Raw genomic sequence first — 20,400 nt, forward strand, 5'->3', positions numbered from 1 at the left:
GCAGCACATACTCAAGTACTATATAGGTTCGACACAGAAAGAATTTTCACTTGTATACCCCTTTCATGACCTCAGGATAACCCAAAGTGCTTTACAGCCAATAAAGTAGAAGTGTCGTCACTGTTGTAATGCTGGAAATGTGACAGCCAATCTGCAAACAGCAAGCTCCAGAAAAAGCAATGTGATGATGACAGATAATCTGTTTTTAATGACATTCGTTGGATGAGGGATAAATATTGGACAGTACAGCAGGGATAACTCTTCAAAACAGCACTGTGAATTTTTTACACTTAAGGTAGAAGATCAGCCATGATTGCATTGACTGGCGGAGCAGGCTTGATGGGCCAAATGTCCTACACCTGCTCCTATTCCTTATATTTTTATGTATAACTCACTGCAATGTAAAATGCACAGTATAAATTTTGGTGCGACTTATGAATTTCTGTGCGAAGCACTGTCCACAATGCAGTAGCTTTATTAGATATTTACAATCTTAGCTGTATTAGATAAAATACATAACTAGTTCACTAACAAATTTTATGGATGGATCAAAGTCCTATGCAGATAAACATATCTAAACACTTCATATAAAAATGACTAATATTCGATACTGAAATGTACCTTTTTAAGTTACAACTAGATTAATAATAAAATAAAGCATAAACAATTCACTATTATATACACAAAATCATTCAGGAGAAAGGGGTGGTCAGCATATGCTATGCGACTGTCTTTAAGTGAAATTATTCACAATATTCATGAAAGATCAATGATTTTAGCAAACACCCTTCCTCCTCACTGTGTTCAAATTGAGAATCATTGCACAGGCACCTACTGTAACCCATTGTTTCCCAGGACCCCAACAGTGGCAACTCCTTACCTCTCCTCAGTCTATCCTTCTCCAACCTTCAGGTTTATAAACCCAAGTTTGGCATCACATAATCACTACTTCTTAGTTTCCCTTCAATTCTCTCTTCAAATTTGACCGTTCCCTGCTCTATGCTTCTTAGCCCTGTGCCAATATTTCAAGATAAAGCAAGATAGATCTCGACAGTGAATGAGAAGTGGTGGTACTGAGTTGCAACAAAAAGGTTAAACCAAAAGAGGACTGGATCTGTTTGTGTTTATCTAGAGTCATCCGTGCTCTCAGTGTAAATACTACATTGTGTAGAGGGACACAGGCCATAAGAAGTCTGGAAAAAGACCAGACATGCACTCCATAGTATATATACAGGCAATGATGATGAGTTGGCTTTCTTTATGAATTCCAATGTGAAAAATGCCCTTTATTACAATCAATAAGACTGCTTAGTAGTGCTCTGATGCATATGTGCCTGGTTTGATATACTTGTGCATTCGCAAAGCATATAGACCTCAAATAAACCCTAAAATAATAGCATACTTTTAAAATGTCCATAGTTAATGGGCCCCTTGTTAAATTGTTATGTTGGAAATTCAGAATTGATGGAACTGCATCCTTCAAATTTATGTCACGTATTTTCCATTGTGAATTTGTGCGCTCATCAAAGTTACTGCAGGGAAATGGTTCTGAGCTCTTGCACAGACTAACACTACAAGATGGGTAAGTAACATGAGCAGCTTGGCTGATTATCAGCCTGTGACGCCATCAGTTCACCAAGAATAGGAATGTGACGGAGTTCAGAAAATCCTGAGTGCTATTCTATACTTAAAGGCTCCATTTTAAGTCAGAATTTAAAAGGTTGCCATTAATAATCTCAGTGTTATCAGTATTCTTTATTGCAGCCGGGAAACATTAATACTGCGTCATAATTGTCCTTAGTTAGAAGTGTTCTTGCTACCATAAAATCTGCATAGGTTGCAGCAGGTGATGTAGGTTCTTACAGCATGCAAACCTGGTGGTGACTTACACTACTGTGTTTCTACCAGCCAGGCACAATGCTGCTAGTGGAACCTTTATGCTGGTATATCAAATACACTGGATTTGACAGTAATTAGAGCCCTGAGTTCTCATAATCCAGTTAAAGAATGAAGGGCTTCCTGAGTATAATTGTGTGTTTCTCGCATCTTTATTTGTGACTAAATACTGAAATCCGCTACTCCTGTGCTCAGTCATATGGCTAAGACTTAAAACCTATTATTGCAAAGTCCCTACACCAGATGATTTTAGGCTTGTTGGAATCAGTCGAGGAGATAGATTGACAGTAACTATAGGAGATCTTAAGCGTTAAATCATTGCGGTTTAGCATTAGCAATTACACATTATCCTACAGTGGTCTTGCTTTGGGATTCTTTTCAATAGTATCTGAAACATAACAGTAATTCGGAATGGAGAATCCTTTTAAGAATGAGTTCACAATTCTGTGGCACAGAGAACCATGTGATACTGGATTGATGAAAATAAATTGTGTGGCCAATGTTGTAAGGCTTGGGGAACTGTCCATTGAGAGCAGGAGAAGCTATATCAATTTGACAATAAAATTGAATATAATCCTTTGCATATTTGCTGGTCATAAATATCCTTAAAAGTACAGTTAATTGGCTCTAATGCTACAGGTGGTTGTTTAAGATAATTGTACAAACCTGAAAGAAATATATAAGACAGTAACGTTACAAGAAAACAAGTACAGTCGGAGAGCAATCATCTCCTCATTTCAGTTAAAGTTTTTTGAGTGTTGTACTCCAGAAAAGTCGAATTCCTGTTAAAACAGTCACCAGACTGCATCCTGTCTGATATTCATTGCTTTTAATTTAAACTGCACTAAACCAACTACAAAAACGAACAGTATGGTCCTTTCCCAGTATTCTCCATGCACTCATTCACACAGTAAACTAGTCTGATCTTCCATGATGCAGTGTGATTTCCCCACCCTGATGCTATTCAACCCCCGAGATCCCACCACCTCAGTCTTGGTGCAGGAGCTTGTGTGGGCCCTCCACTCTCAGCTGGGACAAAGTTGTGATCCAGTCCTAGTTCATACATGCAGTAGAAATTGTAAGCCACCATCGCCAAGGTTGGGAAAAATGTCAGCCCGAATCCAAATCCGCGATACGCACTGCTCAATCTGGCTGTAATCCAATATATTAGCCTGTAAGAAATGCACAATAAATTGTATCAGTTATAGACTAATGAGGTTCCTGTTATAACCAGGTGTTTGATCAGTGATTGATTGCTCTGTGCTGTGTATACCCTCTGGCTCGGGTCTAAAATTAAAACCCAACCCGGGCCCGACCTGACCACAGCCAATCCGACCCGAGCCCTTGAATTTTTTTTCGCACCCGACCCGACACTAATCTCCTTCATCTGTTCCAGCAGCAGGCTGTTCCTGTAGCTGGAGTTGTGGGGAATCATGGGTAAGCCTGATCCCGTGACTTCCCGGAAGCAGTGTCCAGCCCGACCCGACACGAGCCCAAATGCTGGACTCGGAATTTCAACCCGACCCAAACCCAACACACGTAGTCGGGTCTAGTCGGGTCTAGTCGGGTAGCCAGATTTTAGTGCAAGACTGCTCACTTTCTGTTAGTCAACCCTGCTTCCAAAAGTGAAACTAAAACCGATCCAGGCAGCCAGTTTGAATAAAACCTTAGCACACACTACAATTGCGAGTCTAGTTTCTTTATGTTTGGGACACAAAACAAAACACCAGTATCTTTCACAAACTTCTTTTGACTGGGGTGCCTATACATGTGCGTGTGTGAATCTAGGTGTGTGATTCTGTTCAAAGGTCACTGACCTAAAACATTCGCTATGTTTGTATCTCCCCAGATGCTTGCAGACCTGCTGAATGTTGCGAGCATTTTCTATTTTTATTTCAGATCTTCAGCATGCATTGTCATTTTCTTCTGTGTACACACCTGCATGTGTGTGTATGTAAATTAGCATACAACGTGTCTAACAGAGAGCATTAAAGAAAATTTTGGAATCTGTTACTCTCTAACCATACTCAATATGGTTTGAAAAAACTATAAACACGTATCACTGGAACATAGAAGGTTAAGAGAGGAACTAACAGAAGTGTTCAAAATTGAGGGTTTAATAGTGAATTATTTCTGCTGCTTGATAAGATGGTAATAAGGTATAAAATTAGGAATAGACTGGAAGCATAAATGGGGACATTAGATGTTTTCATACTAAGGATGTTTAGAATATAGATTACATTATCTGATGCCTTCTAAATCCCAATCATTTGGCAACACTTAAAAGGCAATCAGATAAACACTTGAAGAAAAATATTAAAAACTCCAGGAAAAGATGAGATTGGAGTAGATACTTCTGATGTATCTAGCTAGCATAGACATGATGGGCCAACTGATAACCTGGTGTTTTGGGATTTCTGTGATTATTTAAGTGAGAACAGGCTGCCATAAATAATTCTTTCATGTTTTCCTTATTTGCTTTTTTGTGTTTTTAAGCAGCTTAGTAACATGTTGCATATTTGTGGGTGGTTTCGGCATCCCCATTAACTGGTTAGATGTCCCAGGGCCTCCATTAACAGGGTACACATGTGTCCTGACTGGTTCTAAAGTTCCTAATAGCAGGATGTACAGGTGTTCTGGCACATTCCAGGTTCATATTAACAGCATGATGTGTGCATCTTGGCTTTACAGATTGCAACACTGGTCAGGGTAGCCTCATAGTAAAACATTTCTGAAGTCCTGATATAGTTACAGTAATTCTGTCAGCTCTTGATGTAGTAAAACTGTCCTTACAATGTTATTTTGAAAGATGGGTGCAATTTATATAAATAGGCCCTATCACGTAGGAACATAGGAACAGAAGTAGGCCTTTTAGTCCTTTGAGCCTGTTCCACCGTTCAATTAGATCATGGCTGATCTGTGGCCTAACTCCATTTACCCACCTTTTCCCAATATCTCTTAATACCTTTGGTTAACAAAAATCTGCCAATCTCAGTTTTAAAATTAACAATTGATCTAGCATCAGTTGCTGTTTGCAGAAGAGAATTCCAAACTTCCACCACCCTCTGTGTTTAGAAGTGTTTCCGAATTTCACTCCTGAAATTTCTGTCTCTAATTTTTAGACCTATGTCCCCTAGTCCTAGATTACATTACATGTGTTCCACAACCATCGGAAATAGTTTCTCTCTATAATACCCTATCCAGTCCCCTTTAAAAAAAAAAATCATTCATGGAATGTAAGCATTGCTGGCAAGGCCAGCATTTATTCCCCATCCCTAATTGCCCTTGGTGAGTTGCCTTCTTGAAATGCTGCAGTCCATCTGGTGCGGGTACACCCACAGTGCTCTTAGGGAGGGAGTTCCAGGATTCTGACCCAACAATAGTGAAGGAATGGTGATATAGTTCCAAGTCTAATGGTGTGTGGCTTGGAGGGGAACTTGCAGGTGGTGGTGTTCCTATCCGTCTGCTGCCCTTGTTCTTCTATGCGGTAGAGGTCGTGGGTTTGGAATGTGTTATTGAAGAAGACTTGGTGAGTTGCTGCAGTGCGTCTTGTAGATGGTACACACTCCTGCCACTGTGCAGCAGAGGTGGAGAGAGTGAATGTTTAAGGTGGTGGATGGGGTGCCAATCAAGTCCTGGATGGTGTCAGCTTCTTGAGTGTTGTTGGAGCTGCACTTATACAGGGAAGTGGAGAGTATTCCTTTGCAGTCCTGAATAGTGCCTTGTAGATGGTGAACAGGCTTTGGGGAGTCAAAGATTAGTTACTCGCTGCAGAATTTGTCTCTGACCTGCTCTTGTAGCCACAGTATTTATAAGGCTGGTACAGTTAAGTTTCTGATTAACAGTGACCCTCAGGAGTTTGATGGTGAGGATTCAGTAATGGTAATGCCATTGAATGTCATGGGGAGATGGTTAGATTCTCTCTCCTTGGTGATGGTCATTGCCTGGCACTTGTATGGTATGAATGTTACTTGACACTTATCAGTCCAAGCCTGAATGTTGGCCAGGTCTTTCTGCATGTGGGCGCGAACTGCTTCGGTATCTGAGGACTTGCGCATGGTACTGAATACTGTGCAATCATGAGCGAACATCCCCACGTCTGACCTTAAGTTGGAGGGAAGGTATTTGATGAAGCAGCTGAAGATGGTTGGGCCTAGGACACTACTCTGCACAACTCTCCTTAATGTCTTGAAAACTTCAATAAAATCACCCCTTAACCTTCTTAATTCCAGGGAATATAAACTTAGTTTGTGTAATCTGTCCTCATAAGCCTTGGAGTCCAGGTATCATTCTAGTAAATCTACGCTCACTCCTTCCAAGGCCAGTATACCCTTCTTAAGGTGTAGTATCCAGAAATGAACACAGTACTGTAGGTGTGGTGTAACCAGTGCCTTGTATAGCTGAAGCATGAGAACTTGGGGCGGCACAGTGGCGCAGTGGTTAGCACCGCAGCCTCACAGCTCCAGGGACCCGGGTTCAATTCCGGGTACTGCCTGTGTGGAGTTTGCAAGTTCTCCCTGTGTCTGCGTGGGTTTTCTCCGGGTGCTCCGGTTTCCTCCCACAAGCCAAAAGACTTGCAGGTTGATAGGTAAATTGGCCATTATAAATTGCCCCTAGTATAGGTAGGGAAATATAGGGACAGGTGGGGATGTTTGGTAGGAATGTAGGATTAGTATAAATGGGTGGTTGATGTTCGGCACAGACTCGGTGGGCCGAAGGGCCTGTTTCAGTGCTGTATATCTAATCTAATCTAATCTAATCTACCCCCTAGATATAAAGACCAGCATTTCATTTGCCATTTTGATTATTTTCCATACCTGTTCATGATGTTTTAATGATCTATGTACCTGGATCCCCAATCTCTTTGGACCTCTACTGTTTCTAGCTTTTCACCTCCAAACCGATCAACCAGTTCAGAGTACAGATGTATTTGCTATTAAAAACAAAGTGGGAATTGGCCATTCTTCATGTTTGGGGCAATGGGGTGAGGCTTATCCTATTATTTGACTGTGGAGGGCATCACACTGGACTCTTCCTCACCCACGCACTTTCAATGAGATGGTGACTGGGAGTGGAATAGTGGCTGATTTTATTCCAAGTGTCACTTGAGCCCAATCATAATGGTCCTACCCCTACACCAGCTCGGATTAACTAACTCTACACAAAGCAAGAGTAGACCCTGGGACGTTCTGTCCATGTGTTGAGTACCACACTGGGCAATGCACTGGAAGAACTCTGCAGCCTTAGGTCTAAAGAATTTATATTAACACGAGCAGTGCCTATATCATATTGTTCTTCACCTTGCTACTGCAAAGAGCCCAGCTAATATAGGAATTATCTTCAGGTGTTCCTGGTGAAGATAGGTTGCCATAACAACCATGTTGATAAAGTAGATGGTAAACTGTTCGATGGAGTTGCCAACATATCTCTGATGGATAAGAACAGCACGAACATTAGTGTCCAAGGGATCGATCGCCGTTGAACAAAGCCGTGACAGGGATCCTATTACAACACCTGGAAAAGATCAAGACATGTTAAGTCTTTTGATAAAAATAGGAGCAGTAGAACATGTTTGAAAAGAATTCTACATACATTTCCAATATGTGATATTATACGTTAGAAAATTGTAAGAAACCATTGAATTGTTTCTCTGAATGTTTTTTCTAGCTGAAGGGAAGAATTGCTCAGATGGAGCAGATTCGCAGGATTGTTACAGTGCAGAAGGAAGACATTTGGCCCATCGTGTCCGCACCGGCTGTCCAAATGAGAAATTCACCTAGTGCCATTCGACCACCTTCTCCTCATAACCCTGCACATTCTTCCTTTTTCAGATAATAGTCTAATTCCCATTTGAAGGCCTCGATTGAACCTGCCTCCACCACTCTCTCAGGCAGCGCATTTCAGACCTTAACCACCTACTGCGTGAAAAAGTTTTCCTCGTGTTGCTTTTGCCTCTTTTGCCAATCACTTTAAATCTGTGCCCTTTTGTTCTTGATACTTTCATGAGTGGGAATAGTTTTTCCCTATCCACTCTGTCCAGACCCGTCACAATTTTGAATACCTCTATCAAGTCACCTGTCAGCCTTCTCCTCCAAGGAAAACCGTCCCAACTTCTCCAATCTATCTTCATAACTGAAGTTCCTTATCCTTGGAACCATTCTCGTGAATCTTTTCTGTACTCTCTCCAATGCCTTCACATCTTTCCTAAAGTGTAGTGTCCAGAACTGGACGTAATACACCAGCTGATGCTAAACTAGTGTCTTATACAAGATCAACATAACTTCCTTGCTGTTGTACCCTATGCCCCTATTAATAAAGCTTAGGAGACCATATGCTTTATTAACCACTCTCTCAATCTGTTCTGGCACCTTCAATGACTTATGCACATATACCCCCATGTCCCTCTGCACCTGCAGCCCCTTTAAAGTTGTACTCTTTGTTATACTGTCTCGCCATGTTCTTCCTACCAAAATGAATCACTTCACATTTCTCCACATTGAACTTCATCTGCCATTTGTCTGCCCATTCCACCAACTTGTCTACATCCTTTTGAAGTTCTACACTATCCTTCTCATAGTTCACAATGCTTCCAAGTTTCGTATCATCCACAAATTTTGAAATTGTGCCCTGCACACCAAGTCTGTCATTAATTTATATCAGGACGAACAAAGGGAACTCCACTACAAACCTTCCTCCAACCCGAAAACATTCATTAACCATTACTCTCTGTTTCCTGTCACTCAGCCAATTTTGTATCCATTTTGCAGTGCACTGATACTTCAACATGGTGTGCCAAGCTATAACCCAGAGTCCAAGGAGAAGTACAGAAGCAGGAAGTATGACACTTAAAAAAAAAAAATTGTTGGGATATGGGCATCACTAGCAAGGCTGGCATTTATTACCCATCCCTTGTTGTCCTTGAGATTGTGGTGTTGAAATGTCTTGTTGAATTGCTGCAGTCCATATGGTGAAGGTACTCCCTGTTGGGTTTAGTTGTATTTGTATTAGTAGCATTGTAGGGCATTCTAGAGAAAGTCTTAGGCTCTATTAAAGGTTAACGAACAACTCTATTATTTACAGTTACTATGTATACTCTCTGCAAGCCACCTAAGCTAGCATCCTTCCTGCTGTGATACCTTCTTCTCAAGCCTATCTCATGTGACTGTTACATCATCGCTCGAACAGCGTGAGGGGTCTCATACTGACGTTAACCTTTTACACCCTTATACTACACTCCCAGGTGCTGTTAGGAATGGAATGCTAGGATTTTTACCCAGCAACGATGAAGGAATGGTGATATATGTCCAATTCAGCATGCTATTTGACTTGGAGGGGAACTTGGAGTTGGTGATGTTCCCACAAGCCTACTCTCCTTATCCTAGGTGGTAAAGGTTGCAGGTTTTTTATTCTCCACATAGAGGTATTGAAATGTCCAAAATCATCCCTGGCTACAATGAAAATGGGTAAAAATTGCACTGTGCAATATCAGTAGCATAGGCACTATTGGGTTCATGTGAAATTCTGCCGCCAATTATCGTAACAATGATGTTCACAATTTCAACTCAAAACTGAGGGGAGGAAATAATTCTAATGATGGTTGTCATATATGTTAATATTATTGTATTTTGGAAAACAAAACTAATTTCTAAAATCCTTGTGTGAGTCAGATGATGGAGAAACCCATTAGTGTAGCACTATTTTGGAAGGTGGTTCATTTCGTCAATCCCAGCAGAGATACCAGGATAAATAACCAAGAACAGTACAGCACAGGAACAGGCCATTCGGCCCTCCAAGCCTGCGCCGATCTTGATGCCTGCCTAAACTAAAACCTTCTGCACTTCCGGGGACCGTATCCCTCTATTCCCATCCTAATCATGTATTTGTCAAGATGCCTCTTAAACGTCGCTATCGTACCCGCTTCCACCACCTCCCCCGGCAGCAAGTTCCAGGCACTCACCACCCTCTGTATAAAGAACTTGCCTCGCACATCCCCTCTAAAATTTGCCCCTCTCACCTTAAACCTATGTCCCCTAGTAACTGACTCTTCCACCCTGGGAAAAAGCTTCTGACTATCCACTCTGTCCATGCCGCTCATAACTTTGTAAACCTCTATCATGTCGCCCCTCCACCTCCGTCGTTCCAGTGAAAACAATCCAAGTTTATCCAACCTCTCCTCATAGCTAATGCCCTCCAGACCAGGCAACATCCTGGTAAACCTCTTCTGTACCCTTTCCAAAGCCTCCACGTCCTTCTGGTAGTGTGGCGACCAGAATTGCACGCAATATTCTAAGTGTGTCCTAACTAAAGTTCTGTACAGCTGCAGCATGACTTGTCAATTTTTATACTCTATGCCCCGACCGATGAAGGCAAGCATGCCGTATGCCTTCTTGACTACCTTATCCACCTGCGTTGCCACTTTCAGTGACCTGTGGACCTGTACGCCCAGATCTCTCTGCCTGTCAATATTCCTAAGGATTCTGCCATTTACTGTATACTTCCCACCTGCATTAGACCTTCCAAAATGCATTACCTCACATTTGTCCGGATTAAACGCCATCTGCCATTTCTCCGCCCAAGTCTCCAACCGATCTATATCCTGCTGTATCCTCTGACAATCCTCATCACTATCCGCAACTCCTCCAACCTTGGTGTTGTCCGCAAACTTAGGAATCAGACCAGCTACATTTTCCTCCAAATCATTTATATATACTACAAACAGCAAAGGTCCCAGCACGGATCCCTGCAGAACACCACTAGTCACAGCCCTCCATTCAGAAAAGCACCCATCCACTGATACCCTCTGTCTTCTATGACAGAGCCAGCTCTGTATCCATCTTGCCAGCTCACCTCTGATCCCGCAGGCTGAAAATCTCCATTTAATACATCAGCTAATTCAACACAAAGCAGACAAAGATCCTGGGACCACATGGATTATACCATAATAAAAGCAAAATACTGCGGATACTGGAAATCTAAAATAAAAACAAAGTGCTGGAAATACTCAGCAGGTCTGGCAGCATCTGTGGAGAGAACAACAGAGTTAACGTTAACTCTGTTTTTCTCTCAACATATGCTGCCAGACCTGCTGAGTATTTCTAGCACTTTCTGCATTATACCATACCCTTTTATAAAGGGTCTTGAAGACATGTCTGTTGGGAGATCAGAGTTACGCTCCGAATCACTGATTCATTTTTGTTTAAACAGAGAAGAAACTTAGAGGTAAAAATGTCAGGTCTGGCAGGAGGTGCTCTGGATGAGTTTCCTCTTATTGAGGCAGTCAATAAAATTGTTTTGTCTGAGATTGTGGTATCGTGGCTATGAAAAGGCTGTTTTTTGTAAGATGTTCCTTTTTCACAATTTGTTTTCAAGATGTGGGTGATATTGGAAAAGCTGCATTTCTTGCTTTGAAAAGTTGGTCATGGGCATTCCCCTTGAACTACTGCAATCCCATTGTAGAGAAGGTGTTCTGGTGAGGATGTTAGATAGTGAATTCTAGGATTTTGACAGCAATGATGAAGGAATAGCAATATATGCCCAAGTCAGCATTATGACTTGGAGGGAACATGGAAGCCCTGGTGTTTCTGTGATGTTGCTGCACTTGTCCTTCTTGATGGCTGAGGTCACAGGGTTGGGAGGCACTGATGCTCAGTGAGCTGCTGCAGTGCAGTTTGCAGATAGTACATATGGCAGCCACAGTGCACCAGTTTAACACACATCTTTTGTGGTCATTTCAGTCTTCAGAGTAGCTTTGGCAGACCCTGCTCCTATTGACATAATTAGGCCATGATTTACATACATGTATGAGACTCCCACCACCAAAAACAGAAGCAATTAAAGTCTCTATAGATTAGAAACCGAACAGGTAATATGAAATTTTAAAATTTCTGTTCCGTTTCCACCAGGAACCAGTTTAAAAGCCACCCCCCCACCCCCCCGCCCCCCCCTCCAACATGGTATTAGTTCCCACAATCAGTGACATGATAACATCATTATATTGTCACAATACTTCCTCCCCATTAATAAACAATGTTCAGTGGCCTGAGGCACATTCCTCCTCTTATATTTTGACTTGTCTGGCTGAAATGTAGCTTTTTTGATGACTCTTATGAAATCACTAAATTTCAAAAACATAGCTAACAAAAAATTATTTGACCCCATATGGTGTTAGAAGTTTGGGAAATGGGGAACAGAGGTCTGGTCTCTAAAAAACATTGGTGCACATAAATTGGAGAAACTGGTGCGAGGGATTCACATGCAGTAGGAGACAAATAGAAGAGATCAGAGACAATGGGAATGAGAGTTTTATGGAAGGAGGGAGAGAGTGTGAAAAAGAAATGGAGACAGATATAGAGGTACCAATGAAAGAAACAAGTGCACACATTTAAGATAATTGGCAAAAGAAACAAGGGCGACATGAAGAAAAACTTTTTCACGCAGCGAGTGGAAGCAGGTTCAATTGAGCCATTCAAGAGGGAATTGGATTGTTATTTATTTTTATTTAGAGATACAGCACTGAAACAGGCCCTTCGGTCCACCGAGTCTGTGCTGACCAACAACCACCTGTTTTTTTTATCCTAATCCTATATTAATTCCATATTCCTTACCACATCCCCACCATTCTCCTACCACCTACCTATACTAGGGGCAATTTACAATGGCCAATCTACCTATCAACCTGTAAGTCTTTGGCCATGAGAGGAAACCGGAGCACCCGGCAGAAACTCACGCGGTCACAGGGAGAACGTGCAAACTCCGTACAGGCAGTACCCAGAACTGAACCCGGGTCACTGGGGCTGTGAGGCTGCGGTGCTAACCACTGCGCCGCCCCAAAATATTATCTGGAAAGGAAGAATGTGCAGGGCTACGGGAAGAAGGTAGGGGTGTGGCACTAGGTAGATTGCTCCTTCGGAGAGTCAGCGCAGACATGACAGGCTGAATGGCCTTCTGTGCTGTAACCATTCTGTGATTCTGTGAAAGTTTGCAAGAGACATACAGAAAGTAAGGGGCAGTAGAAGACAAATAGCAAAGTAAAGCAAAAGAAAAGATAATAGTGTGGGAGTGAAACTCTATTAAAAGAAAAACACAGTAGGGTAGAAATGACGGTGATATTGACAGATGAATGTCTAATGATGCTTATGACATTACTCAGTAATTCAACAGAGGAGTTAGCCCATCTAAAATAAACAGGCCAATCTCTGCATTAAAACACAGCCATTTAAATCTGCTGGTGTCATACAGTCTAAATAGATACTGGCCTCAAACAACAATTATTGTGATCGCTACAAGTCTAATGCTCTTGAAACTTTTTCCTGGTAAAGATTGGGTTGAATTTTTTCCCTTAATAAGCAAGCAATGGAGTTCTGCCTCCTTGAAGGACAAAACAGAAAGCTTAAGGGACTTTTTCCAAATGAAAAAGTTTGTGTGCTGGACCTGTGATACAGGAGCACAGTTGCCATGCAACCATCATAATGGCTTTGACTCTGACCTAGAAATCTCCAGACAATTAACTAAATGTCCCAGAGCACACCTCCTATGGGGAAGAGAAAACCAACTACTGAATTTATGCAAGGTACTACTTATGATTCGAGAATCCGGAAGCTTATTCACAAATTTAACCAGCTTCCCTTTCCTGATGTTTTCTGGTCTTTCTATTTACTAGCGCAACAAACAGCAGGTTCTTATTAAAATGTACTTTGCTCACCCTTTAAATGCACACTCCCACCCCCTGTTAAAGTGTAGCCCCGGGCACCGTTTTCAGAGCACATTCCTCCACTGTTAACATGTGCCAGTTTAAAAGTGTAATCCTTCTTGTTTAAAGTGTACCCCAAAGCATAATCGCTCCTGCTAATATGAACCCCAAGAACCTCTGCAAAATGCAACTCAATTTCCCTTTTCTTCTTCCATTTACTTGCTTCCATATGTAACCCATGATCTAACCCAAAGCCTGTATCAACATCTCTTTAGTTATTTTTTGTAGGGGCAGGAGACTGGCCCAGTGAGAAATAGCCTGAACTCTGCTCAGTAGGAACTAGGGTAAGGGAAGGCGAGAGCACCACATGGCTTAAATCACAGCTGTCATGCTGACACTCTGTTCCACCATTTTTTCCTCAATTTAGATTCAAAGGCAAAATAAAAATGGAAAATGCTTTGAATACAGGTCAGTCAGCATCCGAAAGGGTAAGCAGGATTTATAAAGAATAGCATGATTGGGCCACACAGCCACTCAGGTTTGCTCTGCCATTCAATTATATCATGGCTGATTTTCTACCTCAATTCCACTTTTCCTCCTTATATCCATATCCTTTGATTCGCTTAGTACCCTCTTGAATATACTCAATGACTGAGCATCCACAGCCCTCTGGGGTAGAGAATTCCAAAGATTCACAACCCTCCGAGTGAAGACATTGCTTCTCATTTTAGTCCTAAATGACTGGCCCCTTATCCTGAGACTATGCACCCTAGTTCTAGACTCTTCAGCTGGGGTAAACAGCCTCTCGGCATCTACAATGTCAAGCCCACTAAGATTTTCAATGAGATTACCTCTCATGCTTCTAAACTCCAGAGAGTTACTCAATCAAAAGTTTTTGGATGAGGCGCTTTAGCAGATGCTGAGACATTAATATTCCACATCTCTTTCAGATGCCGTTAGGCAATGTGTAAGGTTTTCTACTTTTTGTTCAGATTCTGATAGGTCAGGAGAGTGTTGCCACTGCTGACTAAACAGATTTGTTATCTTAAAGTTGCTGAATGACCCTGGCTTGTTGCCCATTAGCTGGTGTTTTCTTTAGTTTCAATCAGCGAATCATGCAATACATCTCACCGATTAGGACAATAACTTCTCATTAGCTTGCTAATCAGTTCAAATGCTAACCTAATTAAAATGCTAACGGTCAGCATACAAATCAACCTTCATATCAAAACACTGGCTGTTTAGACTGTGCAACCTCACTTAGACCTCAGTGCTAATTAACTCTGATGAATATCACAAATTCCATTCACTCCCAAATGCTTCTTTTAAAATTGCAGATGCCTTGATATCTGAAATAAAAACAGAAAATACTGGAAAACGCTCAGGAGATTAGGCAGCATCGGTGGACAGGGAAATACAGGGTTAACGTTTCAGGTCGATGACCTTTTGGCACAACAGCCTTTTCAAATCTCTTGAGTCAGGCATTAAAGAAAGAAACAAGTTCTCCACTGTAAATATTATTTTTACAACGTTAGCGCTCATGTTAAAGCAGGCACAATAGTAAGGGTTTAATTTCCTGCAAAAACACAATATTGGAAGACAAATTCACACCTTCATTTGATTTTCCGTACCCACTGTATTAACTTGAGGTTGCCGTCCTGGTTATAATAAACTGATAAAAAGCCCTCCGTTAAAATGATGGGCAGAGGCATATCATGTCAGCGTGTTAAGTGGTTGTCTGCTAATATTATTGACGGTTATTTATACTTTAATGTGTTTTCAGAAATATTCTCCCCTTTTCTTTAAAAGGGGTGGGGGGGGGGGTGGTCTTGCACTGACAGAACAGTTTCATGGCAGATGGCAGCCCTCCCAAGTGTTGTACCCAAGTGTCCTTTCATTATGTGCGAAACCTGGCGTTGGATGTCATCTGACTATATAATCATGGGGAGTATGAGATGCTTATCTGATGTCCACGCTTTCCAGCACAATGAGGTCACTGTGTAGCAATCGGCAATGAAACCTTGGCTGCTAATCCCCTCTAGCCCAATAGCATCCACCCCTGCTGTTTCAGCCACGATTATTCAACCCAGCACAGGTCAGGGATGGAACCTGGGACTATATTCTGAGTTAGGCCATAGATCAGCCATGATCTCATTGAATGATGGAACAGGCACAAGGGGTTAAATGGTCTCCTCCTGTTCCCATGTTCCTATGACCACTTGGCACAATCAATTGTACCTTTTGTATTCTGTTTTATGTGGGTATCTCACCCTGGTGACCTCCTGGTAGGGGAGAAAAAACAAGCAGCCAGCTGCCCATCTGTCTGCACTCCTTGGACAAGTGAATATATACTGCTGCTTTCCTGCAGGACAAGTCAAGTCTGAATTATTGTCAAGGCCCAAAGCACAAAGAACACATTGTCGGGAGCAGCTTGCCTGTGACTTGAGAAGGAAGCGATTCATCCAGCTGTGAAATGAATCTATTTCTCCTTGCACTTCGAACCTCTCTTCAATTGGACCAGGAGAGCTAGCAACAGGACAGATAACTTTTACTGCTAACTGTCTCCTGAGAATATAGTCGAAGGTGTAAATAAATGACTGCCAGCTCAAGTTTCTTTTTAAAATAAAGAAAAATGTGATTGAGCTGAAATGATCACAGGGGCATGAAAGGGGACAAAGTACCTTTGTTAGATTTGGAACTTGCCTACAATAGGACTGGAAAATGAGAATGTGCAACATTGAATGGACTGAATAAAGTAGCTTCATAACACACCTATTTAATTTAGATTATACATTGGTTACAAGGAGTAACAGTGCTTCTCCCAGACTTGATATGTTAATGTGCAGCAGGGCATCATTTACAGCACCTACATCGCCTTGCTCGCTCCATCTGAACAGCCAGGGATATGAACAGATTCCTCTCCTTGAATGTCTGGCTGGTGCGGGACGACAGGCAAGTATTATGCAGGTCTCCTGCAAGCTGTTCCCTGCGTCTTCCAATTCTCCTGCCCTTGCTGTTGTGCATGTGCTTGGTGCATCAGTCATTGCAGATCCTTCGGCTTACCCACTGAACTAGACAAGCTGGTGCTTGCAAGGGTAAAGCCGAGTGATGCTTCATCTATCTCAGTATGTTTGCCCTGCCCAGGAGATTACGTAGCCGTGGGGTGAGTGGAGAGGAGGAGAAGGAGGAAGCATCTAGTCATGACGCCCTGGTCATCTTGGTATGGGGCAGGCGTGGTGAACCAGCTGCAGTTTGGTTGCCAATTTTGTATGTTCTTCCAATGTGTCTTTTTTTCCTGGCAGTTGTCATGATGTCTTCATCCTTTGCCAGTCCTCAATTAAGCTTCTCTTCCACCCAGGCCATTATGCTGGTTGCTTGGGGACAGAGACTATCCCATGACCACCTGACCCACTTGTCTGGAACCTGAACATAGATGTTGAGGAATGCTACAGTCAGATCTGTGCCTCCAGTAGGGCTGACTGTAAACAAACCCTTGGCCTTCTGAAGTGAGCTTATATACTGTGACTGCAGCTTGGGAGGTGGAAGGTTGCTGAACTTCCACTGAGGGCACTTGAGATGCTTTGAGGATGTGTGGCGATAGAGCACCTGGCTGGAGATTGCTGCCTCTCCACGTCAGCCCGGGCCGTGAGGCCCAGCTGGCTGTCTGGCATCAACCAGGGCATGGGCAGAGAAGCTGGCAGAAGAGCAGGTCATCCTGACAGAACACTGCTTGTGCTTCTCCAATGGCACCACCGCTACTCTCATGGGGCCGAGCCTCAGCACTCACACTGCTCTGCACAAGAACAGAGTGCAGGAGTGATACAACGCCTACAAAGCCGCCATCTATGCTCTCCTTCATCCAGAGGATAGCCTCGAGCCCAGAGCCAGGATGGCAGCTGTCTGAGCTTCCATGAAAGCCGTTGGGACTGCCACAGGAGGCTTGAATGTTGTGGGTTTCACCACAGTGCTCATAGACCAAGTTGAAGCTGGACTCCTCTGTGCTCTCTGTTATTGTATGCAAACCCTCCAGCAGGCAGGCCGGTGCACAAGAAGTTGTGTGTGTATTCCAAATAGTATTTTTCAATTGACTGGGCCCATGAAGTCCACATTTTTGTCCTCTGCAGCAGAGCTAGGATGCTTTCTCTCTCTGATGAGCCACTCCCTGGACTACCCCATCCTCCTGCCCTTGCTCTTGCGCACCAGCATCTCCTTCTAGCCTATTCTCTGAAGTATGGAGTTTCTAATCTCTGAACAGGTATCTGTAAGGGTTCTCCTCAGAGCCCTATTCAGCTTAAGGCTATGAAATACAAGAAGGGACAAGGGTTAACAGTTAGTGGCAAGGCTGAGCAGAGGCAGCTGAATGGCTGCTCAAAGCAGCTGCACTTTGTCTTGCAGATAGTGTGAGGGTGCGATTTCAGTGAGAAAAAAGTGAGGCAAGGTGTTCAGAAACCCTGTGGGATGTGTCCTTCAGCCTCACCAGTCATTGCAGTCCTGCGCCCCCTCCCCATAATGCTCAGCATCTCCTCAAGTAGGGACAGGGCATTGATGGCTCACAACTCTCCTCCTGTCTGTACCTGTGCCCAGGCATTGTGCACCATCTTCTCCTGCAAGAAAGAAGCGATTGTGTAAGTGATAGCCTAGTGACAGGTTGTGAGGATAAGGCTGGGGAAGGAGAGCCTTATGAATTCCAGGGCTACAGGTGATGCAGAGCTCAGCACAGAGTAAGAGAAGATGGTTACAAGTTTCACCTTAGTAGCCCTTGTCAGATCATTAGATTTCTTCCTTCATTACAGTCAAGTCCTTAAATCAATGCTCCTTACATTGACTACCTCTTGCCACTGGTGCTGGGTAACTTGTTTGGAAACCAGCTACCCTCTGTTGGAAAAAGTGCCTTCATCTTCCTATAATAAAAGCAAAATACTGCAGATGCTGGAAATCTGAAATAAAAACAAGAAATGCTGGAAATACTCAGCAGGTTTGGCAGCATCTGTGGAGAGAGAAGCAGAGTTAACGTTTCAGGTCAGTGACCCTTCTTCAGAACTGGACCCTTCATCTTCCTTCTGGCCTCATGGAGGCCCTTCTGACACCAGATCTTCCTGCAATTTTCAGTACTACGTAATGGCGTTAAGTTGCACGCAGCCAAACTTCACCCTCCCCCCCCCCTTTAAGATGTGCTGGCTGCCTTTAAATGGTTTCAGGGTTGCTCGATTTCCTTCCACCCTCACCACCATCAACACCAGCCCCCCCCCCCCCACCCACTGGCCTCACAATTGGGAAAGCAAACAATGAACAGGTCCTGTCTCTCTGACATGTGATTGGCCATGTAGAGTGTTCTCTCTTCCCATTCCTGATGAACTACAGTCCTTGACCAATTCCTCCACTTCAACGTCAAACTAAACAATGGATAAAACTGTTGACTTTAATATATTTTTTCATTTGTATCTGGAGTAGTCAAGTGGGAGCTGGCATTGCTGTGCCTATAATTTATTACTGGACATAACATCAAGGGGGAACCACAGTGGGGAGGCAAAACTTTTAACCATTTCATCCTGAGACATCCTGATATTAAGTAACACTGCTGAGGAAAACAGTAACACTGCACAATAATCACAAGCTGGCAAATTCAACTTTAACTTCTTTCACTTAAGACACAAACAACACAGCCTCTATGATCTGCTTTAGAGTACAGGCACTGCCCACAAAGAACAGTGACTATTTCTTAAAGTACAGCCCTGAGGCAAAGTGGGGAGGAATCGAAAGTTCCCTGCCCCAGGTTTGAGATTGACTATTCTTCAAGTGCGTTTGAAGGAAAAGTATTACCTAAGTTCTGATGAAAGGTCACAGACCTGAAACGTTAAATTTGCTTCTCTCCACTGATGCTGCCTGACCTGCTGAGTATTTCCAGCAATTCCTGTTCTTATTTCAGATTTCCAGCATCTGCAGTATTTTGCTTGATAAAAGTATTACCTAGTTGGTCAAGGGACCAAACAGACACAGACTGGAATGCTTTCAGAATGTTTTAACTCAATGCATAAGCTCGTCAATCAACTCTGCTGTAACCAATGTACAGGATTCTAAAATAACCCAAAAAATTCTCCTGATCCAGCTTAAACGGTAAATGGAAAGAGAATTAAACAGAAGAAAGTGAAATGGGGAGTGCTCAACTCCTCTCACCATATCAAACACTGAGAAGGCAGCAAAACAAAGCAAGAGAGTGACACAGAGCGAGAGCAGATCACCGAGCATAGTGTTAACAGCTCCAGTGAAATGTGATTGATATAGTGTCACCAGCATCTTGCAGCCATTAGCCATATTGACATGAGAGGGAAAATTCAGTAAAATAAAATGAATCAAGCCACAGCATTAGCATCAAGCTCACTAAAGTATGAAATATTGATTGATTTAATGGATTTTTAAAGTGATTTTCTGTTCTATTTCACAAAATGTAGCCCAGGCACTCACTGCAAAACAGGCCATTGAGATTTATATTGGCTTAAAGCAATAATAGATACAGCTGTTGAAGGGACACAGTTCGGGGAATTATCATCAGGCCCAGGAGATAACCAAAGGAACATTAAAAAAAAGTCAAGGGTGAAAAAGGGCATTTGGCTCTATGAAACTCATCTTTTTAGCACTCTAATGGTCCCATTTTAGCATCCAATTGTGTTTTGAGCCTGTACTTAGAAAGTCCTACAAGAGAATGGGTGGTACTGGACCTAATCCCAGGGAATGAAGCCAGACAAGTGGTAGAAGTGTCAGTTGGGGACCATTTAGGGGATAGTGACCATAACTCTGTAAGATTTAAGGTATTTATG

The 20,400-nt window shown here is 42.7% G+C and overlaps 1 protein-coding gene across 2 annotated transcripts in view; it reads right to left on the reverse strand.

Moving 5' to 3' along the window:
* Positions 1-219: 219 nt before the first annotated feature.
* Positions 220-20,400, reverse strand: part of LOC137351356 (uncharacterized) — a 66,304-nt gene continuing 46,123 nt past the window's right edge. For both annotated transcript variants that reach the window (XM_068015802.1, XM_068015803.1), the window contains exons 3-4: positions 7,197-7,410; positions 220-3,068 (exon numbers count right to left, since the gene is read on the reverse strand). In XM_068015802.1, the coding sequence (XP_067871903.1) occupies positions 2,861-3,068; positions 7,197-7,410 (422 nt within the window). In that variant the 3' untranslated portion in view covers positions 220-2,860. The remainder of the gene's footprint in view (positions 3,069-7,196; positions 7,411-20,400) is intronic.

This window comes from Heterodontus francisci, chromosome 36 (genome assembly GCF_036365525.1).
Source record: "Heterodontus francisci isolate sHetFra1 chromosome 36, sHetFra1.hap1, whole genome shotgun sequence".
In the NCBI taxonomy this organism is placed as follows: Eukaryota; Metazoa; Chordata; class Chondrichthyes; order Heterodontiformes; family Heterodontidae; genus Heterodontus; species Heterodontus francisci.